The sequence below is a fragment of the Ixodes scapularis genome, unplaced genomic scaffold (genome assembly GCF_016920785.2).
Source record: "Ixodes scapularis isolate PalLabHiFi unplaced genomic scaffold, ASM1692078v2 PGA_scaffold5__190_contigs__length_132052651, whole genome shotgun sequence".
Classification (NCBI taxonomy): Eukaryota; Metazoa; Arthropoda; class Arachnida; order Ixodida; family Ixodidae; genus Ixodes; species Ixodes scapularis.
Window position 1 is genome coordinate 90,797,507 of NW_024609880.1, and position 19,403 is coordinate 90,816,909.

Sequence of the window (19,403 nt, forward strand, 5' to 3'; positions counted from 1 at the left end):
TTAAAAAAATGGAACGTATTGTTACATATTCGTTACATTTGTATTTTGCTGATTACCCTATTTAGTTAGATCGAGCAAAGTTTTCTTCTCTTTCTTTATCTATCCCATGAAATGGGAGCATACGAATTTGAATGCCGTAATTGAAGGGCTCAGGAGAAGAAAACAAGCGGAAGCAGGGTTTCATTTATTGATATGTTCAAGTTTAAAAAGTTCAGCTTTTAACCTTATTCACGTCTGTAGTGGACGATTTAGACGAGCCAAATGTACTGTTAACCCACATTAATCATCATCATCATCAGTTATTAAACCTTGAAGGCCCTTGCCGGCATTACACAAAGAGGGGGTACATGCTGTAAAAACGTTATATAAAGAAACAAACAAAAAGTGGGTGACAAGCTGGAGAAGATTGTTAAATAAAGCAACAAAAACAGGAATAAAATAAACCCACAATTCATATTGAGGGAAAACAGCCGATTAAACAGAAAAATACACAAATAAAACATATCTATAAACACAAATTGACTTTGCTATTAGTCCAAATGCAGATGGATGGTCAGTTGGCATATGAATATGTTATGATCTATCTGGGTCAGGATGCTGTTTGGCAGGCTATTCCAGTCTGGTAGTGTTAATGGCAAAACACCTCGCACGTTTCAATCTAACAAAGTCCCTTGTTCGACTTAACAACAATGGTTCTTCGATGTTGCTGTCGGCAATACGAGCAAGTGAAGAAGAGGGTAAGGCTTTTGGAAGGTCAGCCTTGAAAACTACAAGTCCTTCTTCGTTAAGGTTGGATTCGTTGTCCAGTTTGATAGTGGGGGACAAGGGGAGGACTAAAAGTTAATTTTTGTGTATATTTTAAATGGATGCTGAACCAAGCATTACAGTGTCCATAATAAGTGGTGTACGATTTTTGCACGAACGAGCAGCCGCGGGTATTCGTGAACACACGCAACGAAAGTTACGTCATAGTCCAACGTTCACCTTTAATATGACAGTGAAATGTGTTGGCTCCGGGGTTGAGGAGAATAAATACATGCCTTTCATCTCCACAGTGAGGTCTGGTATAAAAGGTAGGCAATTAATTGGTCTAACATGCACGTAGCTTTCAGTTCTGGAGATGAAAAGCCTTTCTTTATCCTTCTTTTGCCCGGATACCGGACGTTTCACTTGCATCTTAAGCGTGAATGGAGGCTTAAGACGTCAATTTCGTTGCGTCTCCTCGCGCACACCGGCGGCTGCTCTCTTGTCGAAAGGTCGTGGGCCACTTATTATGGATACTGCGATATTTGCTTTAGTATCCCTTTAAGTGACCAATGTTCGGAATACAAGGGAGCGTTCAATATCTGGTAACCTATTATTTTGCTGTTATTGTAGGTCTCCTTGTGGAAGCTTAGCGATGGCTGTAGTCGGCCTTAGATTTTTGGGTGTATGAGGATTCGTGGAAGCAAAGAAAGTAGCTGAGTTTGATACTTGCCTCTTTCTGTGTCGTTTCCTTCGACTAAAAGTTTTGCTTTCTGTACCGCAGTCTCGGGCAGTCAAAAAAGAATCAATGTCCACTAGCTCTCCTGCACTTGACTTTGACCAAGCGAGGACCACACAAAATAAAACCTAAGATAAGTAACGAAAAAGTTAACGAGCTCCTGCTCCTCGTAAAAAATATTTTTTATACTTTTAGAATTTGTCTTATAGAAATAAAATGAAAATTGCACCACTGTACGGAAAAAAGGAATGCAGTTCCTTATTACGTTCCAGTAAAAATGTAACGCGTTCCCATTCCAGTTCCACTGACGCAAACTTGAACGGCGGCGTTCCTTCGTTCCTCCTAAAAGGAGCGCGTTCCAGGAACGCCGTTCCGTATAACACTGCATGGCCGTTCCCTGGCGCTCATGTCCTGCTACGCCGGCCAGGGTCAAAAACGCAGAACAGGTGGAAGGGCATATTATAAAAGAAAGCAGGGACAAAGAATTTGAGAAATATCCCCGCTTGACTGCACGTGTCATGAATCAAGTCCGAGAAAAGAGCATCCCACCGGTTGTGCCAAGTCCGCGTTTGTTACATGCTATTTTGTGCATGCCTCGGCTATCATACCGCGATCCAGAAAAATGTTTGCATTCTTATTTTTTGTGACGATTTTTTTTTATTTACAGGGCTTATAACGGGTGAGAACAAATATAATGCTTGGACCCATGCTTAGATATAGCTCGATGAATAAAACCTACCAAGACCAACTTCACTACACCCTCGTTTGTTTTATTTTTATTTTATTTTTTGGAAGGGGGGACCGATATACATAAACGACAAATATACGTGTATTTGTTATAAAATTCTGCAGAGTGACAATGGCTCTTGTAACAATACCTTTCATTTGCTCCAGCCATTTACCGAACATATGAAACCAATAAAACTATTTTTGGAATGAAAAAAAAAATACGTGCAGGAATTTTAAATGAAGAGCTTGGTGTTATTGCTGCAGGGGTTCCAGTTTTTTCCAAGAGTGGCCGAAAAGGGTTGAGGAGATCAAGCGAGACTTGACGACAACTCCCGTTCTCTGTTACTACGATCTTCGGAAACCTCTGACAATAGCAGCGGATGCGTCGTGTATGGCTTAGGTGCCGTGCTCCTCCAAACAGACGATGAAGGGAAACGCCAGCCAGTTGCATACGCTTCAAGAGCGCGCTGTCGCCTAGGGAGCAAAAGTATGCCCAGGTTGAAAAAGAAGCACTCGCTGCAACACGGGCACGCGAACATTTCAGGATGTACGTGCTCGGATTACGTTTCCACATTGAGATCGATCATAAGCCATTGGTGTCTTTGTTCTTGGCGAAGCGGATTGACGAAATGACACCCAGAATCCAGCGGTTTCGCATGCGAGTACTTGAGTAAGATTTCACAATCTCGCACATACCCGGTAAGAAAACGCACACTGCTGACGTGCTGTCACGAAAACCACTACGGTGTTCTGGCAAGAACCTTCTTTCAATCATCGAAGAGTATGAACTTTTGACAATCCTGCAGCTGCCAGCCCCGTCAGAGATGCTAAACAACACCAGGGCCGAGTTGCGAAAAGATGCAACGACTTCACTCGCCATGCACTACTGTTCAACAAAATGGCCAAAATCAGAGACATTAACGCCAGCAGTACGTAAATTTGCGAGCGTGGCCGACGAATTGTCAGTAGTAAGGGGGCTCCTGCTAAAAGGTACTAGACTCGTCTTTCCCTCCACACTACACCAGGAAGTGTTAAAACGCCTTGACACAGGACACCAGGGGATGGTCAGATGTCGAGCAAGGGCGAGAGAGTCTGCATGGTGACCCGCAATCAGCCAGGATATTGAGGTATTTGTGAGCAGATGCCTTACCTGTGAGGAGACACCGTCATGTACCAAGCGAAGAGTTGTTGCAGACCCCTCTCCCAAAACGTCCATGGCAAGTAGTTGGCACTGATTTGTTCCACCTTGAAGGAAAGAATTACAACATAGCTGTAGACTATTACACCAAGTTTTTTTAACTCGAAGAACTTAATGAGACACAATCGAAGCATATCACATATTTTCTCGATCACCTGTTCGCTCGTTATGGCGTCCCGGATTTGATTCGGTCGGACAAGAACCCAGAATACAGTTCACTTGAATTTAAACGATTTCTGAGTGACTGGGGAGTAGAGCAAGTGACATCTAGGCCACACTACGCATAAAGCGATGGCGAGGCGGAGAGAGCAGTTGAAACAGCCAAGAACATCCTCAGGAAATCCGACAACGTTGCCGAAGGTTTTCTGGCACACAGAGCAACGCCGGGTCCCGAGGGTTACTCACCTGCGGAACTTCTCATGGGCCGAAGATTAAAAACTAACATACCTGACAGACTCCAACCAAAATGGAGTTACGGATCCAGGTACCGACAACGGAACAAAGCTCTCCGAGAAAACGAAGCAGCGAACTACAATGTTCGGCACCGAGTGAGGGAGAGATCTCCCTTGCAGCCAGGGGCAATAGTTTACATTAGACAAGGGGCCCAACAACAAGGAACCGTTGTGGGAACTGCACATACTCCGACATCTTACATAATGCAGACAGCTGGTGGAAGTTTGCGTCGTACAAGGGCACACCTACAGACAGAAACTCAGGGAAACAATGGCATCAATGCGAAAGCATGCAGTTCACGAGAAGCCTGCCGAACCACACGCAGTGGCGAAGCAGTGAGGCCAACGCAGCGTCTCAACTTGTAAGCAAGGGACTCGGTTCTCAAGAAAGGGAGGTGTCGTGTATCGTTATCTGCACACATGGCGCCAAGCGAACAATGGGGCCATCGGCAACGCAGGGGATACAGAGGCACGCGGGGGACACTCACGCGCGGGAGATCGAACCAGGCGGAACGATCTGCGATGCTGCTGAGTAAAAGCTTGTTTTAACCTCCAAGCTCCTCTAATTCCTGATCGGAAACACGGATCGGAAATTTAAGATTGTGCAAATTACTAATCACTATAGATACAAATTAGCCTTTCCTAAAAAAGTCGTTTTCTACCAACAGTTTACTTTTATCGATCTCAAATCTTCAGTTCAGGGAAACTCTCTAGAACACTCGTTCTGAAGATGCGTGTGCATACCGCACTCTAGGCGATCAAATGCTAAGATATACACTACCGCGCCTTTAAAATTGTTGCATTGAATTGAATATAAATATTTTAAGTGGAACTCGGAAGGACGTACTTTCTGTATTTGTTAATGATTTTCTTAAATACGTTCCGGAATAGTTAAAGCATGAACCGTTTTTAGGATTTAGCTCACTTATGTTCTCTTTTTGGTGTAGAGATTGTGAATTTGTGGGCTTTTGTGTACTTGTATATATCATTTTCTCTGCTGCTGTAGGGGGGGCAAAGGCTCGTCAAGCAACACTGAGTTGCTTTTTTCTCTGCCTCCCCTCTCCAAACGGAAAGAAATAAAGACTTTTGACTTTTGACTTTTTGACTTTGACGGGAAGAGGGGGGGGGGGGTGTATAAACCTATACTCCTCTGAAACATAGTGGAAATTAGTGTTTGACCTTTGTCCCTCTTGTTCCCTTTCTACAGGGATTATTTTCGTCATCCTTGTCCAGACCGCTTGCAACTTTGCATTTAATTGCAGTTTAATCGTTGTAATAGGTTGTGAGCACGGTTAACAAAAAGATTTTGCTCCAATCCATGCTGTCAAGGTGGTTGGTCAGCGAATCTGTGGTATCACCTGCAACGATTGCCTACTGCACTATATGAAATGCCGCCGCCGGTCGCAGCACGCCGCCGCTGGTCGTATTGCCGTTTCTTTTTCCTTTGCCGCTCTATTCACGCTGCTCCTCGGGAGACCTAACTATGCGTGGCCTATTCATCGCGGTCTTGCGGCAACAATGATATTGATGATGTGACTCAGTGTGTAAAAGAAGTGCAAGTCAACCCATGGATCCGCTCGGAGGGAGAAGGAAGGTGTCGAAGAAGAGAAGGGATTTGTAGTGCGTGCACGGAGAGCGTGAAGAGGACTGGCCGGGAGAACGTGCTGGGGCTGTAACGACACCATCGGCCAGGAGAATCGGCGGCTCGCTCCTACTCTCTGACCAGCAGCCTGTTCCATCGAGGGCAGCGCATAGAAACCTACGCTGCCCGGCTTCCTACTGCGCGAGCACTTGGTGCGGTGACTCTTGGGTCATCGACGGAAGCCAGCCGCTCCCGCTCCTGACTGCCAGCCACAACTGTGGGCCGACAACGACAGCTTCAGACACAAGACACGCTGATGCACAGGGTGATTCAAAGACATGGTGACTGTTGCGTTTTACTTTCTTCCATTTCTTTGACTAAGTTTTTATTTTTTTATTTTAGTATAAGCATATGAACTCTTTGCTTTCTTTTGTAAATACAATGTTTTAAGAAAAACGAAGGATATTGTATCTTGTCAATTATTAACCCCGAAGACCTTTGCAACAATTAACTGGCGTCCGCGACAGGACAAGATATTGTCTGTTCCTTCGTTCTTCTAAGTCACAATAATTAATCATAATGGAGGTTAAAGAGTTAATGTCTTTGGGCGCTGAGTTGGGACTGGCAGGAGCGGAGTTGAGGGCTTGGGTAGACGAGGAGCGAGCACGCCAACGAGAAGAGAGGGTTGCTGCGAGGGAAGCACAGCGCCTCAATGCAGAAAATGAGCAACGCATTATCGAATTAAACATTTGTCTTGCAGAGGCTAGCGCAACCAAGATAGGACGAACAGATGGCAGTGACGGGTCTTGTCGCGCGTCTATATCGCTATCTCCTAGTCCTCACAAGCTTATGCCTTCCTTCGATGACAGAAGGGACGATCTCGACTCGTATTTGACGAAATTTGAGCGTGTAACGCAAATCTCCTCAGATCTCCTCCCCACGTCGCATGCTGCCGTCGCCGCGGCAGCTTGGGCAACAGTAATCTTCACCGAAAACGTATGCGGTGCGCGCTACGTGCTTCGCATAGTTTTCAGGAGCTCCTTATCATTCAATATATGGTTACAATGCTTGTTTTGTGATTATTCTTTATTGAAACCAATATGTGCTGTACGTTGTATGCGTGGTGTTTGTACTTTTCGCTTCAATCTTCTGAAGTATTTTCTTCCGTGAGATCGCCGACACGAAAACACACCCGCGGAGAAGGAACGTGCTTCGCATTGTTCGCAGGCGCCGTTATCATCCCTCATGCGGTTTGCACTTCACATGAGGGCTTAGAATGACGTCCACCTCCTTCGAAGCAGCTGCAAACCTAATCTTTACGGGAACGCGTCCCTCATGGATTTCGAGGATTGTTTTGTGGTTCTCTTTATTGAAACGGATACTGAGCTGTATGCTGTCTGCCTGATTTTAAAGGAGATATGCTGTTTTGCCTTCAGCTGTTCGCTTGGAGTTTTTTTGCTCACAACGCCAATGACACGAAAATTTCCTTGGCTGGTAGAGGTATTCAGCTTGGCTTTAAAAGGAACAGAAGATAACAACAAAGCGTCGCGAGCGTCAAAGTCGGCGTAACGTTGGGGCAAGACTGACTCTGGCTCGCCACGCGGAGCCCCTTTTGTACACGCGTGAGCTTCTGGAACAATCGGCCAGGGTTCGGCGCTCATGAAAATCTGACCTAAAACAAGCAACACGGTTCTCGAGTATTGGGGACGAGATGGAACAGTCACGCCTCTGGCGGCATGCTTCAGCTGTGTGGGCAACAAACCGGATTTTCTTGTTTGTTGTCGATCGAAGAAATCGAAAATGACGATTCGAAGACCGCTCCTCGTGTGTCCGAAGCACTGGTCACAGCGAAGCGCTCGTTCCCAGACCGTGCTCGGCGAGGTTCAATTCCTTTGTTATGGTGTGTAATGAAACACGGGGCTTTGGTGACAACAAGCTCGATAACGCGCCCCCTATAGTTCGATCTCCTGCTCAATACCAGAATATCACATCACAGAGTCAACAAAATTGTGTACCCGCGGCAGGGCATCCAACACTGCCTTTTTGCGTGGAATGCGAGCGCGATAACCGTTAGGCCACGAGCGCGCTGCCTGCTTGGTCAGGTGCGCGCGCGGCATTATTCTCCCCTTTAAAAAAGTGCATAGTCCCAATGAAGCACAAAAAAAAAAAAAAAAATCTCCAACAAAAGGACAGCAGAATCACGAGCCACAGTTCACAGTTCACTCTTTGACGAGAGGCACGCCGCTCACGCACCTCACAAAAGACACCGTAAACTTCGAATGAGGACAAGGAAAACAACTGGCATTAGACAAGCTGAAGCGACGAATCGAGTCGCCACCTTTTCTTGGCCAATTCGACCAGTCAGCCGAAACAGAAGTTCACACGGACGCCAGCAGTAAAGGACTCGGCGCGGTTCTAGTCCAGCGACCAGTGGCTACAGAGCGCGTAATCGCCTACGCTAGTCGGACGTTGTTGAACTCGGAAAGAACATACTCGACGACCGCGAAAGAATGCCTTGCCGTCGTGTGGACCATCACGAAATTCAGCCAATACTTATACGAAAGCCCTTTTCGAGTGGTCACCGACCACTCGCTATACTGGTTAGCGAGCCTGATGGACCAATCGGGACGCCTCGCTTGATGGAGCCTACGACTTCAAGAGTACGACGCGGCCGCGGTCTACAAATCAGGCCGAAATCACAGCGCCGCCGACTGCCCGTCGAAAGCCCCCGTTGAGTCAGCTACCGGCTGTGCCACAAACGACGACGACGACGATAAGTTTCTTGGGCAGCGCTCCGGCAACACAATCCTGAGCGGCACGCACTGATTGACCACTTGGAGGGACGAGGGGGTAAGATTCCCCGAGCCTTTTCACGTGTCCTGCCAAGATTTGCCGTCCGGAGAGGTCTACTCTACAAAAAGAACTTCGGGGACAGCAACTCGACGCAGGGGCGGATACAAGGGGGGGGGGGGGGGGGGGGGGGGGGGGGGGTGACGGGGGCGGCCGCCCTCCCCAAACAAAGTCGCCACCCCCCCCCCCCTCCCCCCCCCCCCCCCCGAAATAAAACCGACTACCGGCCTGCCAAATGGTAGAAGGCTTGGTACTGAAGGACGAGGGTTCAAAATAGGGTAGCTCGCACCGTAGCAGGCACACTTGTACTCTGAACTTGGAAAACCACTCCGTCGAATGGGAAAATAGTATCCTTACAAATTCCCCCCCCCCCTCCCCCAAGACGGAGTTCTGGATCCGCCCCTGACTAGACGTGGCTCCTGGTAATTCCTACTAGTCTTCGAGAAGAGATTTTCCAAGCCTTCCATAACGACCCGACCTCGGGTCACCTTGGCTACAGCAGGACTCGCAGGGATCCGAGAGGAGTACTACTGGCCCGAGCTCCAGGAGACTAAAATTAGTTGCTGTGTGTGTTGGTTAGACATGTTGACTTAAACAAAGGAAACAAGGTAAGGAAGGTTTTTTTTCCTTCTTGTGATAGCGAGTGTACCCTTTGGGTCACCGTCATCTTTGTCATTCACATGTGTATAATTGTACATTGATATATATTCACTTTGGAAAAGGTTAATAATTAAATTGTCATTAATTTAAAATGACTCTCAGAGAGAGGTTAACTTTGGAACCCTACCGCTTCTCCCTTTCTTACTTTATTAATGCTACCACACATGACATCTTTTTTATCTTTTACGACCTCTTCATTAAAACCTCAGTTGTGAGTCAGAGCTCTTTCCCTCCTTTTGTCTCTTCCTTCCTTACCTTATTTGAGCCGTTTAAGTCTCCCGAAGACTGTTCACCTCTACGCACGGTTGTTCCACGAGTGCCAGCGACGGAAGAAACCGCCGACGAAGCCGGCAGGCCTCATGTAGCCGATCGCGCCCCCGATAACACCGTTCCAGTAGATTGGAATGAATCTACTTGGCCTTTCCTGAAGGCGACGCAGGGAAACCGCTGAATAATCGTGGCAACATATTGCCACGCTCGTTGGCGAGCGACCGCGCGCGTGACCGAGTGGTTACCGTGCTTGACTGTCGCGCGGAAAGTCTGGGTTCGATTCCAGTCAGTGGAATGCTCTTTTATTTGTTCTTTCAACATTGCGTTCTCGTGAGTTTGAGAACATTCTCGTCTGATCGAGTTCCGAATGTTCCAGTCGCCGAACAATCTAGGCCGATTGTTCCAGAACCCAACGCGCGTACATAAGTGACACCGCGTGCTGATCTGCAGTCAGTGTCGCCCCAGCGTTCGACTCTGCTGCTACGCCGACTTCGACGCCCGCGACGCTCTGTTATTATCTTTTGTACACTTTTATTTTTGGCACAAGTTCGCCACACTAAACGTTTATTTCTTCCTGTTTATTTATTGTTTTTGGCCACCACCTGGGACATTTTCGTGAAGGTGCTGGGTACCGCATGCCCGTGCAGCATTCCCCTCCGAGGGCCCGCAGTGCAAGTCCAATTCCCGGCTCGGTGAGAAGACCACTCAGCGCGGAACTTGAAGCTCAGACCAGCCGCCGCACCAAGGGAGAGGATCCTGAGTACGGTTTGCTGCTGGACAAGCCCAAGCCGAAGAAGACGTTGATGGCCAACCAGTCGCAGACCCACGCCGCTCCTGCCGTCGTCTACCTAACCGTCGCTTCTCGGACACCGGCTCCCTTCCACGGCGAAAGCCACGAAGACATCGACGACTGGGTCCAACAGTATGTACGAGTGGCCTGTCACAACGGGCGGACACCGGAATAGTGTCTCCAGAATGATTACTTCGGCTTAGAAGCAACCGCCCGGAACTGGTTCGAGAACCATAAAGCATCAATCAACTCCGGGGAGCAACTCAAGGCTGAGTAGCGAAGAACATTCACGAACCAACAACGAAAGGAACGCGCGGAAGAGCTTCTCCAAGCGAGTATCCCTAGCCCTAACGAGAGCGTCGTTAGCTTCGTGGAAGATGTCCTACAACTCAGCAACCGCGCCGATCCTGAAGCCACCGAAGCAAAGAAGCTCATAGTCTTCATGCGCGGCGTGAAGGAAAACATTTTCGGTGGTCTTGTGCGGAGCCCGCCTACCACCGTCGAAGGCTTCATGACGGAGGCCACCAACATCGAACGTGCCCTTCAAGCACGAGCCGCCCACTATTACCGAGTTCCCGGCGTCGTTGCGTTTTCGTCTTCCGGCAGCAACACCACGGATATCCGCGAGATAATCCGGGACGTCGTCTCGGAGGAGATCAAGAAGTTTCTACCTGCCGCCGCAAGCCAAGCTTCGCCCTCAATCGCCGAGATTGTCAGGGAAGAAGTCCAGCAAGCGCTGCAGCCTGAGGTTCTCGTCAGCACCGCTCCGGAACCACCGACGTTGAGTTACGCCGCAGTGGCCCGACGGCCACCGCCTCCTCGTCGCACCTTTGTCGCGCCGCCCCGACGTCAGTCTCCTGCGCGGCAGCACGACCGACGCCACGACGACCAGGTACAGTACGCCTGTCCGGAGCCTCGCGCACCCCCGCAAGACCGACGTGTGGCGAACGCCCGACCGACGCCCTCTGTGCTTCCATTGCGGGGAAGTGGACCACACCTACCGCCGATGCCCATACCGACGACTCGGGCTGCGTGGGTTAAACCCGAACGACCCGCGCCCCCGTCATGGTGAACGCCCTACTGAGATCGACGAGTACCTGCGACGACCTCAGTCCCCCGAGCTTATGTACCGCCGAGAGTTCCGGTCGCCGTCGCCGCGACGTCCAGCTTCGCCGATGCACCGACCCCGACGTGAAAGCATGTCCCCCCTCGCTCCTCGCCGGGGAAACCAGGCGCGGCAACCCCTGGAGGTGGAGTTGCCGAAGACGACCGACGCCAAGAGCCTCCACGAACGTCGGGGAGCCCCCACTCGAACGCTACCAGAGACCAAAAGGACGCCCCTGCAGTGGTGTCCAACAACCTAAACGTCGTCATCGACGGCCACGACGCATCAGCGCTCGTGGACACCGGAGCAGACTACTCAGTCTTGAGTGGGAGGCTCTCCCGCCGCCTTCGAAAAGTCACGACGCCGTGGGATGAACCACGAATACGAACCGCCTGAGGGCACCTCATCACACCAATCGGGAGATGCACTGCTCGCGTCGAGATCCGCGGTGAGACGTGCCCTGTGAAGTTTGCAGTTCTACAAGGCTGTTCCAGAGACGTTATTCTCGGCATGGACTTTCTGTGTGAATACGGCGCCGTCATCGACCTTGATAAGAACAGATGGACGCTGCGCAAGCCGGTTCCGTCTTCAGAGAAACCTGAAACAGCGTCAGCCGCCGTCCGAGTCGCTGCCGACCACGTGAACCTGCCGCCGCGATCAAGTGTTGTCGCACCCGTAGTGGCTGATGCAGCTACCTGCGGCGAAGTTGTTCTTGAAGGCAACCTTCACTTATAGGAAGAGGAATAGGCGCCGCAAGAGTAGTGGCTGAACTTCAGGATGGGCGCACCGTGGTCTTCGTGACGAACTTTCGACAAAAAGCGCAACACCTCACGAAAGGTGCAGCTGTAGGCCACGTCGAGGAAATTCGGAACTCCGCCGAAATCGCCGCGATTGCTGAAGAATCATTCCCACCTCAGCAACACATTACGGCGCCAGCGCAGCTCGACATTGACCCCAAGCTTCCAGGCCCGAAACAACGGCAGCTAAGTGACCTCCTCGCCGAATGCAGTGACTGCTTCGCGACGTCGTCGAGGGTGCGCCAAACCGCCGTTGCGACACACCGCATCGTTACCGAGGACGACGCGCGCCCTGTGCATCGATCGCCGTACAGAATCTCCGTTAAAGAAAGGGAGGTGACCCAGGAGCAAGTGCAAAAGATGCTGAACGACGACATAATCCAACCTTCAAGCAGTCCGTGGGCCTCTCCAGTCGTGCTGGTTAAGAAGAAGGACGGAACGCTTAGGTTCTGCGTGGACTACCGGCAGCTGAACGCAGTGACGAAGAAAGACGTCTATCCACTCCCCCGCATCGACGACACGTTAGACCGGCTGCGCCACTCCCGATACTTTTCATCCATGGACCTGAAGAGCGGCTACTGGCAGATCGAAGTCGACGAACGGGACCGAGAGAAGACACCTTTCGTCACGCCAGATGGGCTGTACGAGTTCAAGGTGATTCCCTTGGGACTGTGCACGGCTCCAGCAACTTTCCAGCGTGTCATGAACACCGTACTGGCAGGACTGAAGTGGCAGAGCTGTCTCGTCTACCTCGATGACGTCGTAAACCGCCAAAGTGTCGGTTCGCCTATGACGAACTGAAGTTCCTAGGTCACGTGGTTAGCAACGAAGGCGTGCGCCCCGACCCAGAGAAGACTTGCGTCGTCGCAGCACTTCCAGCACCGACAAACAAGAAGGCCGTGCGAAGGTTTCTTGGACTATGTGCCTACTATCGGCGCTTCATCCGGGATTTTGCAAGGATTTCCGCACCGCTCACAAACCTCACAAAGGACTCCGAGAAGTTCGAATGGGCCGAGGAGCAGCAGCATGCATTCGACGAGCTGAAGCGACGACTGCAGACTCCTGCAGGTCTAGGACATTTCTATCAAGATGCGGAAACCGAAATTCACACGAACGCAAGGAACGCTGTACTTGGCGCGGTACTGGTTCAAGTGCAAGAAGGCACCGCGCGAGTTATCGCCTACGCAAGTCGGACACTGTCCAAGGCGGAGAAATATTACTCCACGACTGAGAAAGAATGCCTTGCTGTCGTCTGGGCAATCACGAACTTTCGTCCGTATTTGTAGGAGCCCGTTCCGTGTAGTCACGGACCACCACTCGCTTTGCTGGCTTGCGAACCTCAAGGACCCGTCAGGACGCCTCGCTCGATGGAGTCTACGACTACAAGAGTTCAACATAACTGTGGTCTACAAATCAAGCCGCAAGCAGAGCGACGCCGACTGCCTGTCCAGAACCCCCGTCGAAACACCTTCCGGCAGCAGCAACGACGATGACGACGAGTGCTTCCTAGGTGCAGTGAACGCCGACGACATGGCACGATGTCAAAGAGACGATCCTGAGTTGCGCGCGCTAATCGAGCACCTCGAAGGACGAGGGGGTACTGTCCCCCGTGTTTTCTCGAGAGCCCTGCCGACTTGCGTCCTCCGACAAGGTGTACTTCACAAGGAGAACTCCGGAGACAACAGCACACCATGGCTGCTGGTAATCCCTACCGACCTTAGAGCGGAGATCTTCCAAGCCTGCCACGACGACTCGATGTCCCGACAACTTGGTTACAGTCGTAGCTGGCCCGAATTCGTGAAAGGTATTACTGGCCGAAGCTGCCGAAGACCGTTCACTTCTACACACGGTCCTGCCACGAGTGCCAGCGACGCAAGAAACCGCCGACGAAGCCGGCAGGTCTCCTGCATCCGATCGCTCCCCCGACCGTACCGTTCCAGCAGATAGGAATGGATGTACTTGGTCCTTTCCCACCATCGACGCAAGGAAACAGATGGATTATTGTCGCCACAGATTATCTCACACGGTACGCCGAAACGAAAGCCCTTCCTGTAGGGACTGCAGTGGAAGTCGCCAAGTTCTTTATTATAGAGTTTTAGGGAACCGTCTTTGCACATCCGATACGGTACGATGGGCCCTCTGGTACGAACTGCGCATGCGCCTGTCTTCTGCGATTTTACCGTAATGCGCTGTTCGAACCGTAAGGAACGACCGGCACGGCCAATGGCCGACATAGACAGTCTCGCTTGGTTAGCAAAACGGCTCTTTCGCTTGCGGAGGGAGCGTGCCGGGGCTCCAAACATGAAGAAAATAACTCGTGGCAGTGCCTGGCAGGAGCGCCATGTGTGACAGCAAGTCAATAAAGTTTGAGTCAGCAAATAAGAAGAAGAATAAAGACCAAAACGCAGTTCCACTTCTTTAATTGAAATAAATTGGTGTTTAGTGTAGCCAAAAGTCGTCTGCTCGGTAGCTCAGTGGATTGGAGCGCCGATTTGTTGAACTCGTAGTGGAGCGACAGTGGAGAGTTCCAATCCCACTGGCCCAAGCATTTTTTTTTTTTTACATTTTTATAAGTTTTTTTTTTTTTTTTTTGTTACAAACAGTGGATGTGCATTTCGAGCACTTATCACCCGTTTTTTACAGCTGCTGTTATGACTGAGGATTTTCTGTAGTGGCAACAGAGTGAGCAACAGCCTTCTGCATCATGGCTCTGGATACCTTTTAGTTTAAAAATGCTGCATGAATTAAAACTTTCTGTACAAATGCTAATCACATATATCCTATAAAACGAGCCCTTCGAATATTGGGTGATAGTTTTAATAGGTGCACAGCAGTAAAGTTACAGGTTTTGCTTTATATTTCTTCGTGGTCGTACCGTACACGGCGCAACGATCGGTACGCGGGCGTACGACCGTGATCGTCTGCTATCTGTACCGTAAGAGAGCAACATGAGCGCCGCATCTAGCTCCGTCCCTCCGCCGCCTCCTCGCAAGCGGTTTACAGCAGAATACATCTTTCTACTTCGGGAGGTGCTAGGCGCTACTCCTTTTTCACTCCAGCCCTTTGGAATGACGCAGGGTTGAAAAAGAACTTCTCGTTGCGAGGAGCGAAGGAACGGATTGACCTCCTCGTAAATAAAGATAGAGATTTGAGACGTACTGTAAGATACGTCATTTCAAAAATATACACACTGTATGGAAAGAAAAACAGAAATCATTACATTCCTTCCTTATTTAACGAACTCCCAGAGTACCTTATGAATATAGAATCCACTAGGGTACTAAAAAGGAAACTAAGGAATTGGTGTCAATCATCTGAGCTGTAGATATCGTAGCCTAACCGTTGGAGATATTTCGTACTTTTATTTCATGGTTGCGTGAGTAGACTTGGCTATAAACACCTATATTTCATGCTCTAAAGTGTTCCTTTTTGTATTTATTTGTGGTGCTAATTTTGGGTTTCTTCAATTTTTTTTGTGCTGCGGAGTGTTTTTTTTTTTTTTTTTCTGACAACATGTATTCTAGCTGGTCGCCCGGCCCCACATACAAGCAGAATGCTGCTTTTGTGGGCCAGCTCTTTATTTCGTATGACTTGATCTGAAAATAAAAATTGAATTAAGTTGAAAATTGAATTGAATTATCTTTGTACAAGAAAAATGACCGCATCAACTTGAGAAAGTGTTTATATTTTGGTTATTTTTGTATTTTCTTCGAGATTTAATATTTCTAGTTTTATTTGTCCATAGCTTTCTCAATACTCGATCTGCATTGGGCCTCGAGGGAAAGAGACAGGATTGCTAGCAGACGACTTCGAATGTTGATGATAAGCGCGCGCGAGCGTGTTCTTGAGCCAAACCGAGTTTGCTTTCAATCAATCAATCAATCAATCGAGTTTATTGTCATGAGTTGCATCGTACAATTTATTGAGAACCATCTGGGCCCATAGCCTTTTGGCTAGTTTGGGCCCATCTTAATAATAACATATTAGGAAGGCAGCACTCTTAAGAAATATTACTGGAAATACAATAAAAGGAAAAGAAAAAAAAGCAAGAAAGACAATAGAAAATAAACGTAGAAAGTGACTTGTTCAACTATATCCGGTAATTTATACATTATATAATAAAAACACGAGGAGCACGAGTGTATTCAAAGTGAAATGAATTTTTATGAATTCAATAACAGAATATGCGATTGAGTTTCAGGATGGTGGGAGAGATGTTCTATTTAAAAAAATATAGTATTTCAAAGCGCTGTTAAAGTTGCCTGACTGGGTGACTGAAGATGGTAAAGTGTTCCAGATTTTAGTTCCGCATGATTGCATCAGTCGCTCGCCGTATACGTTATGAGACCGTGGTATGTTAAAGTGACCAGATGTGTTCGCCCTTGTTAATCGGTTACCCTTAATTAAGATGTTCGCTGGCAGTGGATTGTTTGATTTTAAAATATTATTTATTAAGCAAGCAATCTTATATTGTTTAATTTCCAGAAATGTGAAAATGTGAAGTTGATGAAATATGATATGAGACGGTTGGGAATAGTGGGAGTATGTCAAGATTCTGAGGGCTCTCTTCTGTAATTTAATCAATGGCAAAAGGTAAGTGTCATAAGTTACGCCCCAGGCCTCAATACAATATGTTAAATGACTATGAAATATAGCAACATATATAAGTTTCATCGTGGGAGTGTCAAAGCATTGTCTCGCCTTCAGTAAGACATAACAAGCGTACGTTAACTTTTTACATGTATTTATAATGTGCTGTTGCCAATGAAGATGAGAATCTAATGTTACTCCCAGATATTGAAATGAACTAACTTCTTCCAGGATTGAATTTCCGATGCAAATTCGGAAGCTGTCGGTATTAACATCTTTTTTTATTGGAACGAAAAACTATATACTTAGTTTTATTTATATTTAAAGTCAATTTGTTAGAATTAAACCACTCCTGGAGAACTGTAAGTTCTTGATTGATTGTGTTTTGTAAGTTATGCAATGAATGGTCCGTGTAAATTAAGACGGTATCATCAGCGTACATTATTATGTCAGAGTTTAATGCCATGTTAGGTAAGTCATTAACGTACAATGAAAAAAGTATCGGTCCCAGTACAGAACCCTGGGGAATTCCGGTGTTTATTTGTCTCATCGAGGATTTATGATCTAACAAAGAAACGAATTGCGAACGAGATGACAAATAACTTGTAAAGAAATTTAAAGAGTGACCTCTGAAACCATATCGTTGTAATTTATTAAGAAGAATTTTATGGTCTACGGTATCAAATGCCTTTTTAATATCTAAGAATACACCGATACTAATGTTATTGTCATTTAAGGACTCATTTATTTTCTGAGAGAGAGAGATAACAGCACTAGCAGTTGACTTATTTGGACGGAATCCATGTTGATGCGGGGTGATAATATTGTATTTTTCTAAAAATGAGTTAATGCGTCGTACAATTAATCTTTCGAATAGTGTATTAATCGTGCTTAAAACTGATATAGGCCTATAATTTACAGGTTCATTAACGTTCCCACATTTATGTATTGGGCAGACTTTAGCGATTTTTAGTGAATCTGTATATACACCTTCTGTTATAGAATGGTTAAAGATATGTTCCAATGGAGAGCTAAGTACATCAATATTGCATTTTAAGACCTTAACTGAGATGCCATCAGAACCTGTAGATTTTTTTATTAGACATTGAATTAACTAGATTTATAATTTCTATAGTCGTAATTTCTTCAAAAATAAAAGTTTTTGGAAGGAAGTCAGGTAGAGAAACGGAATGTGCACTGCCGCCGGCAATGTTGTTAGCTAGGTGGTCTCCAATATTAATGAAGAAAGAGTTGAATGCGTCTGCAGTCTCATCCGTGACTATAACAGGAGTTGTTTGCTTTTGCGATCTTGGCTTAATAACAGAGTTAATCACATTCCACGTTTTCTTGAAGTCCCCATGACTTTCGGATATAAGTTTAGAGTGATATTCTTTTTTACGCGTTCTTATCAGTGATAAAGATAGGTTGCGATGCATTTTGTATTGTGCCAAGTAGTAAGAATTATGTTTATGACGTTTCAGTTTCTGCTGCCACATGTTCTTCTCTTGAAGTGCGCATAAAATTTGACGAGTCATCCAGGGGCAGATCGGTTCTGAATAATGTGGTTTTCTTAATTCACTCGACGAATCAGCGATTGCAGTTTTTAATACGGTGATAAAATTTCCAAATTCGATGTTGATATCTGAATTGAATAGTAAATCAAAGTTAAATGCCGATAATTTTCTATGCAGAAGTTCGTAATTAATGCGATACCTTAAATGGGGTGTACTAAGGTGAGGTGTTTCTTCAGCGTTTATAGGTAGAAATATGAATATTGGAAAGTGGTCGGCAATGTTTGTCTCATATACACAGCACCGTCGTGTGCGTCTTGATTACATAAGATGTGGTCAATGAGCGTGGATGAATCGGGTGTCACTCTTGTTGGTTCTGTTATTACATTCTTAAAGTTAAATGACTGTGTTAGAAGTAGATAATCTGAGGGCACAGTTTTACACAAATCGATGTTGAAGTCACCACAAATGACAGATTTCTTATTGCTTTGTGAAATAAATGTCAGAATATCTTCCATTTTATTTAGGAACAAAGACATAGATGAATCCGGCGGTCTATATACAACAGCCACCACGACACCATAACAAAGTTCCAAAAAGAGAGCTTCTATATCATTAGTTGAACATGTTAGATGAGGGAGCGCATTAAATAATATAGACGATTTTATATACAGTGCAACACCACCGCCTCTATGAACTGCATTTCTAGGTAGCGAAACCACAACATACCCAGGAATATCAAAATGATCGTCACTTTTTAGCCACGTCTCGGTTATGCCTATTATATCATAAGTAAACGAGTGTTGGGATAGAAAAGCAAGAAGGACGTCTCCATTTTTGTGAATACTTCTGACGTTGCAGTGTAGCACGGAAAGACAAGCTTTCTTTGAGTATAACGTATTCACCGAGGTGACAGAAAGCATTTTAGTTCAAAGTCTCAATTTATTGTATAGAAGCCGTTTGTATAGCACCGTTTCAGCATATCAGGACCTGGTTGGTGTAAACATCATATTTGGTTGATGTAAAACAGCAAAGCTTATCCGCTGAGAACGCATGATTTGTTAGAAAACAAGCTACCATGTACGGTCGAGGCATTATTTTATTCCCCAAGTATATAAATCTGGTAAACTAAAAGAAAAAAAAAATACGCTGGCACACCATTCCTGGTATCACAACTTTTTGTATACTCAAAAGCTATGCCAAGTTGAACGTCCTATGCCTTGCCGCCAACAAGCGCCTTCTCTTAGTGTATCGGTGCTCGGTGGCACCCGAAAGAAATGCGACTGACTACGTGTCACGGCAAACCAAAAAGGATGTTTATTCCCTCGTGCCTCTGCACAAGTCACGGGCCCCACGGCACGCGCGTTCGTGCCTCGCTTATATAAA

General features: G+C 47.0%; 1 protein-coding gene and 1 pseudogene across 1 annotated transcript; both read right to left on the bottom strand.

Annotated features, from left to right (window-relative positions):
* Positions 1–16,113: 16,113 nt before the first annotated feature.
* LOC120843600 lies at positions 16,114–17,310 on the bottom strand. Its single transcript, XM_042294268.1, has 2 exons — positions 17,285–17,310; positions 16,114–16,765 (listed from the first exon to the last, which is right to left on the bottom strand). The coding sequence occupies exons 1-2, from the start codon at positions 17,308–17,310 to the stop codon at positions 16,114–16,116; spliced, it is 678 nt and encodes a 225-aa protein (XP_042150202.1).
* A 272-nt stretch (positions 17,311–17,582) lies between these two features.
* On the bottom strand, positions 17,583–18,958 carry LOC115325292 (annotated as a pseudogene).
* Positions 18,959–19,403: the final 445 nt, after the last annotated feature.

Coding starts and splice junctions, on each gene's coding strand:
- LOC120843600 (XM_042294268.1), bottom strand. CDS start 17,310: ATGGATTCCGTCCAAATAAGTCAACT. Junction 16,766..17,284: donor TCCGTCCAAATAAGTCAACT/GCTAGTGCTGTT, acceptor TAATACCGACAG/CTTCCGAATTTGCATCGGAA.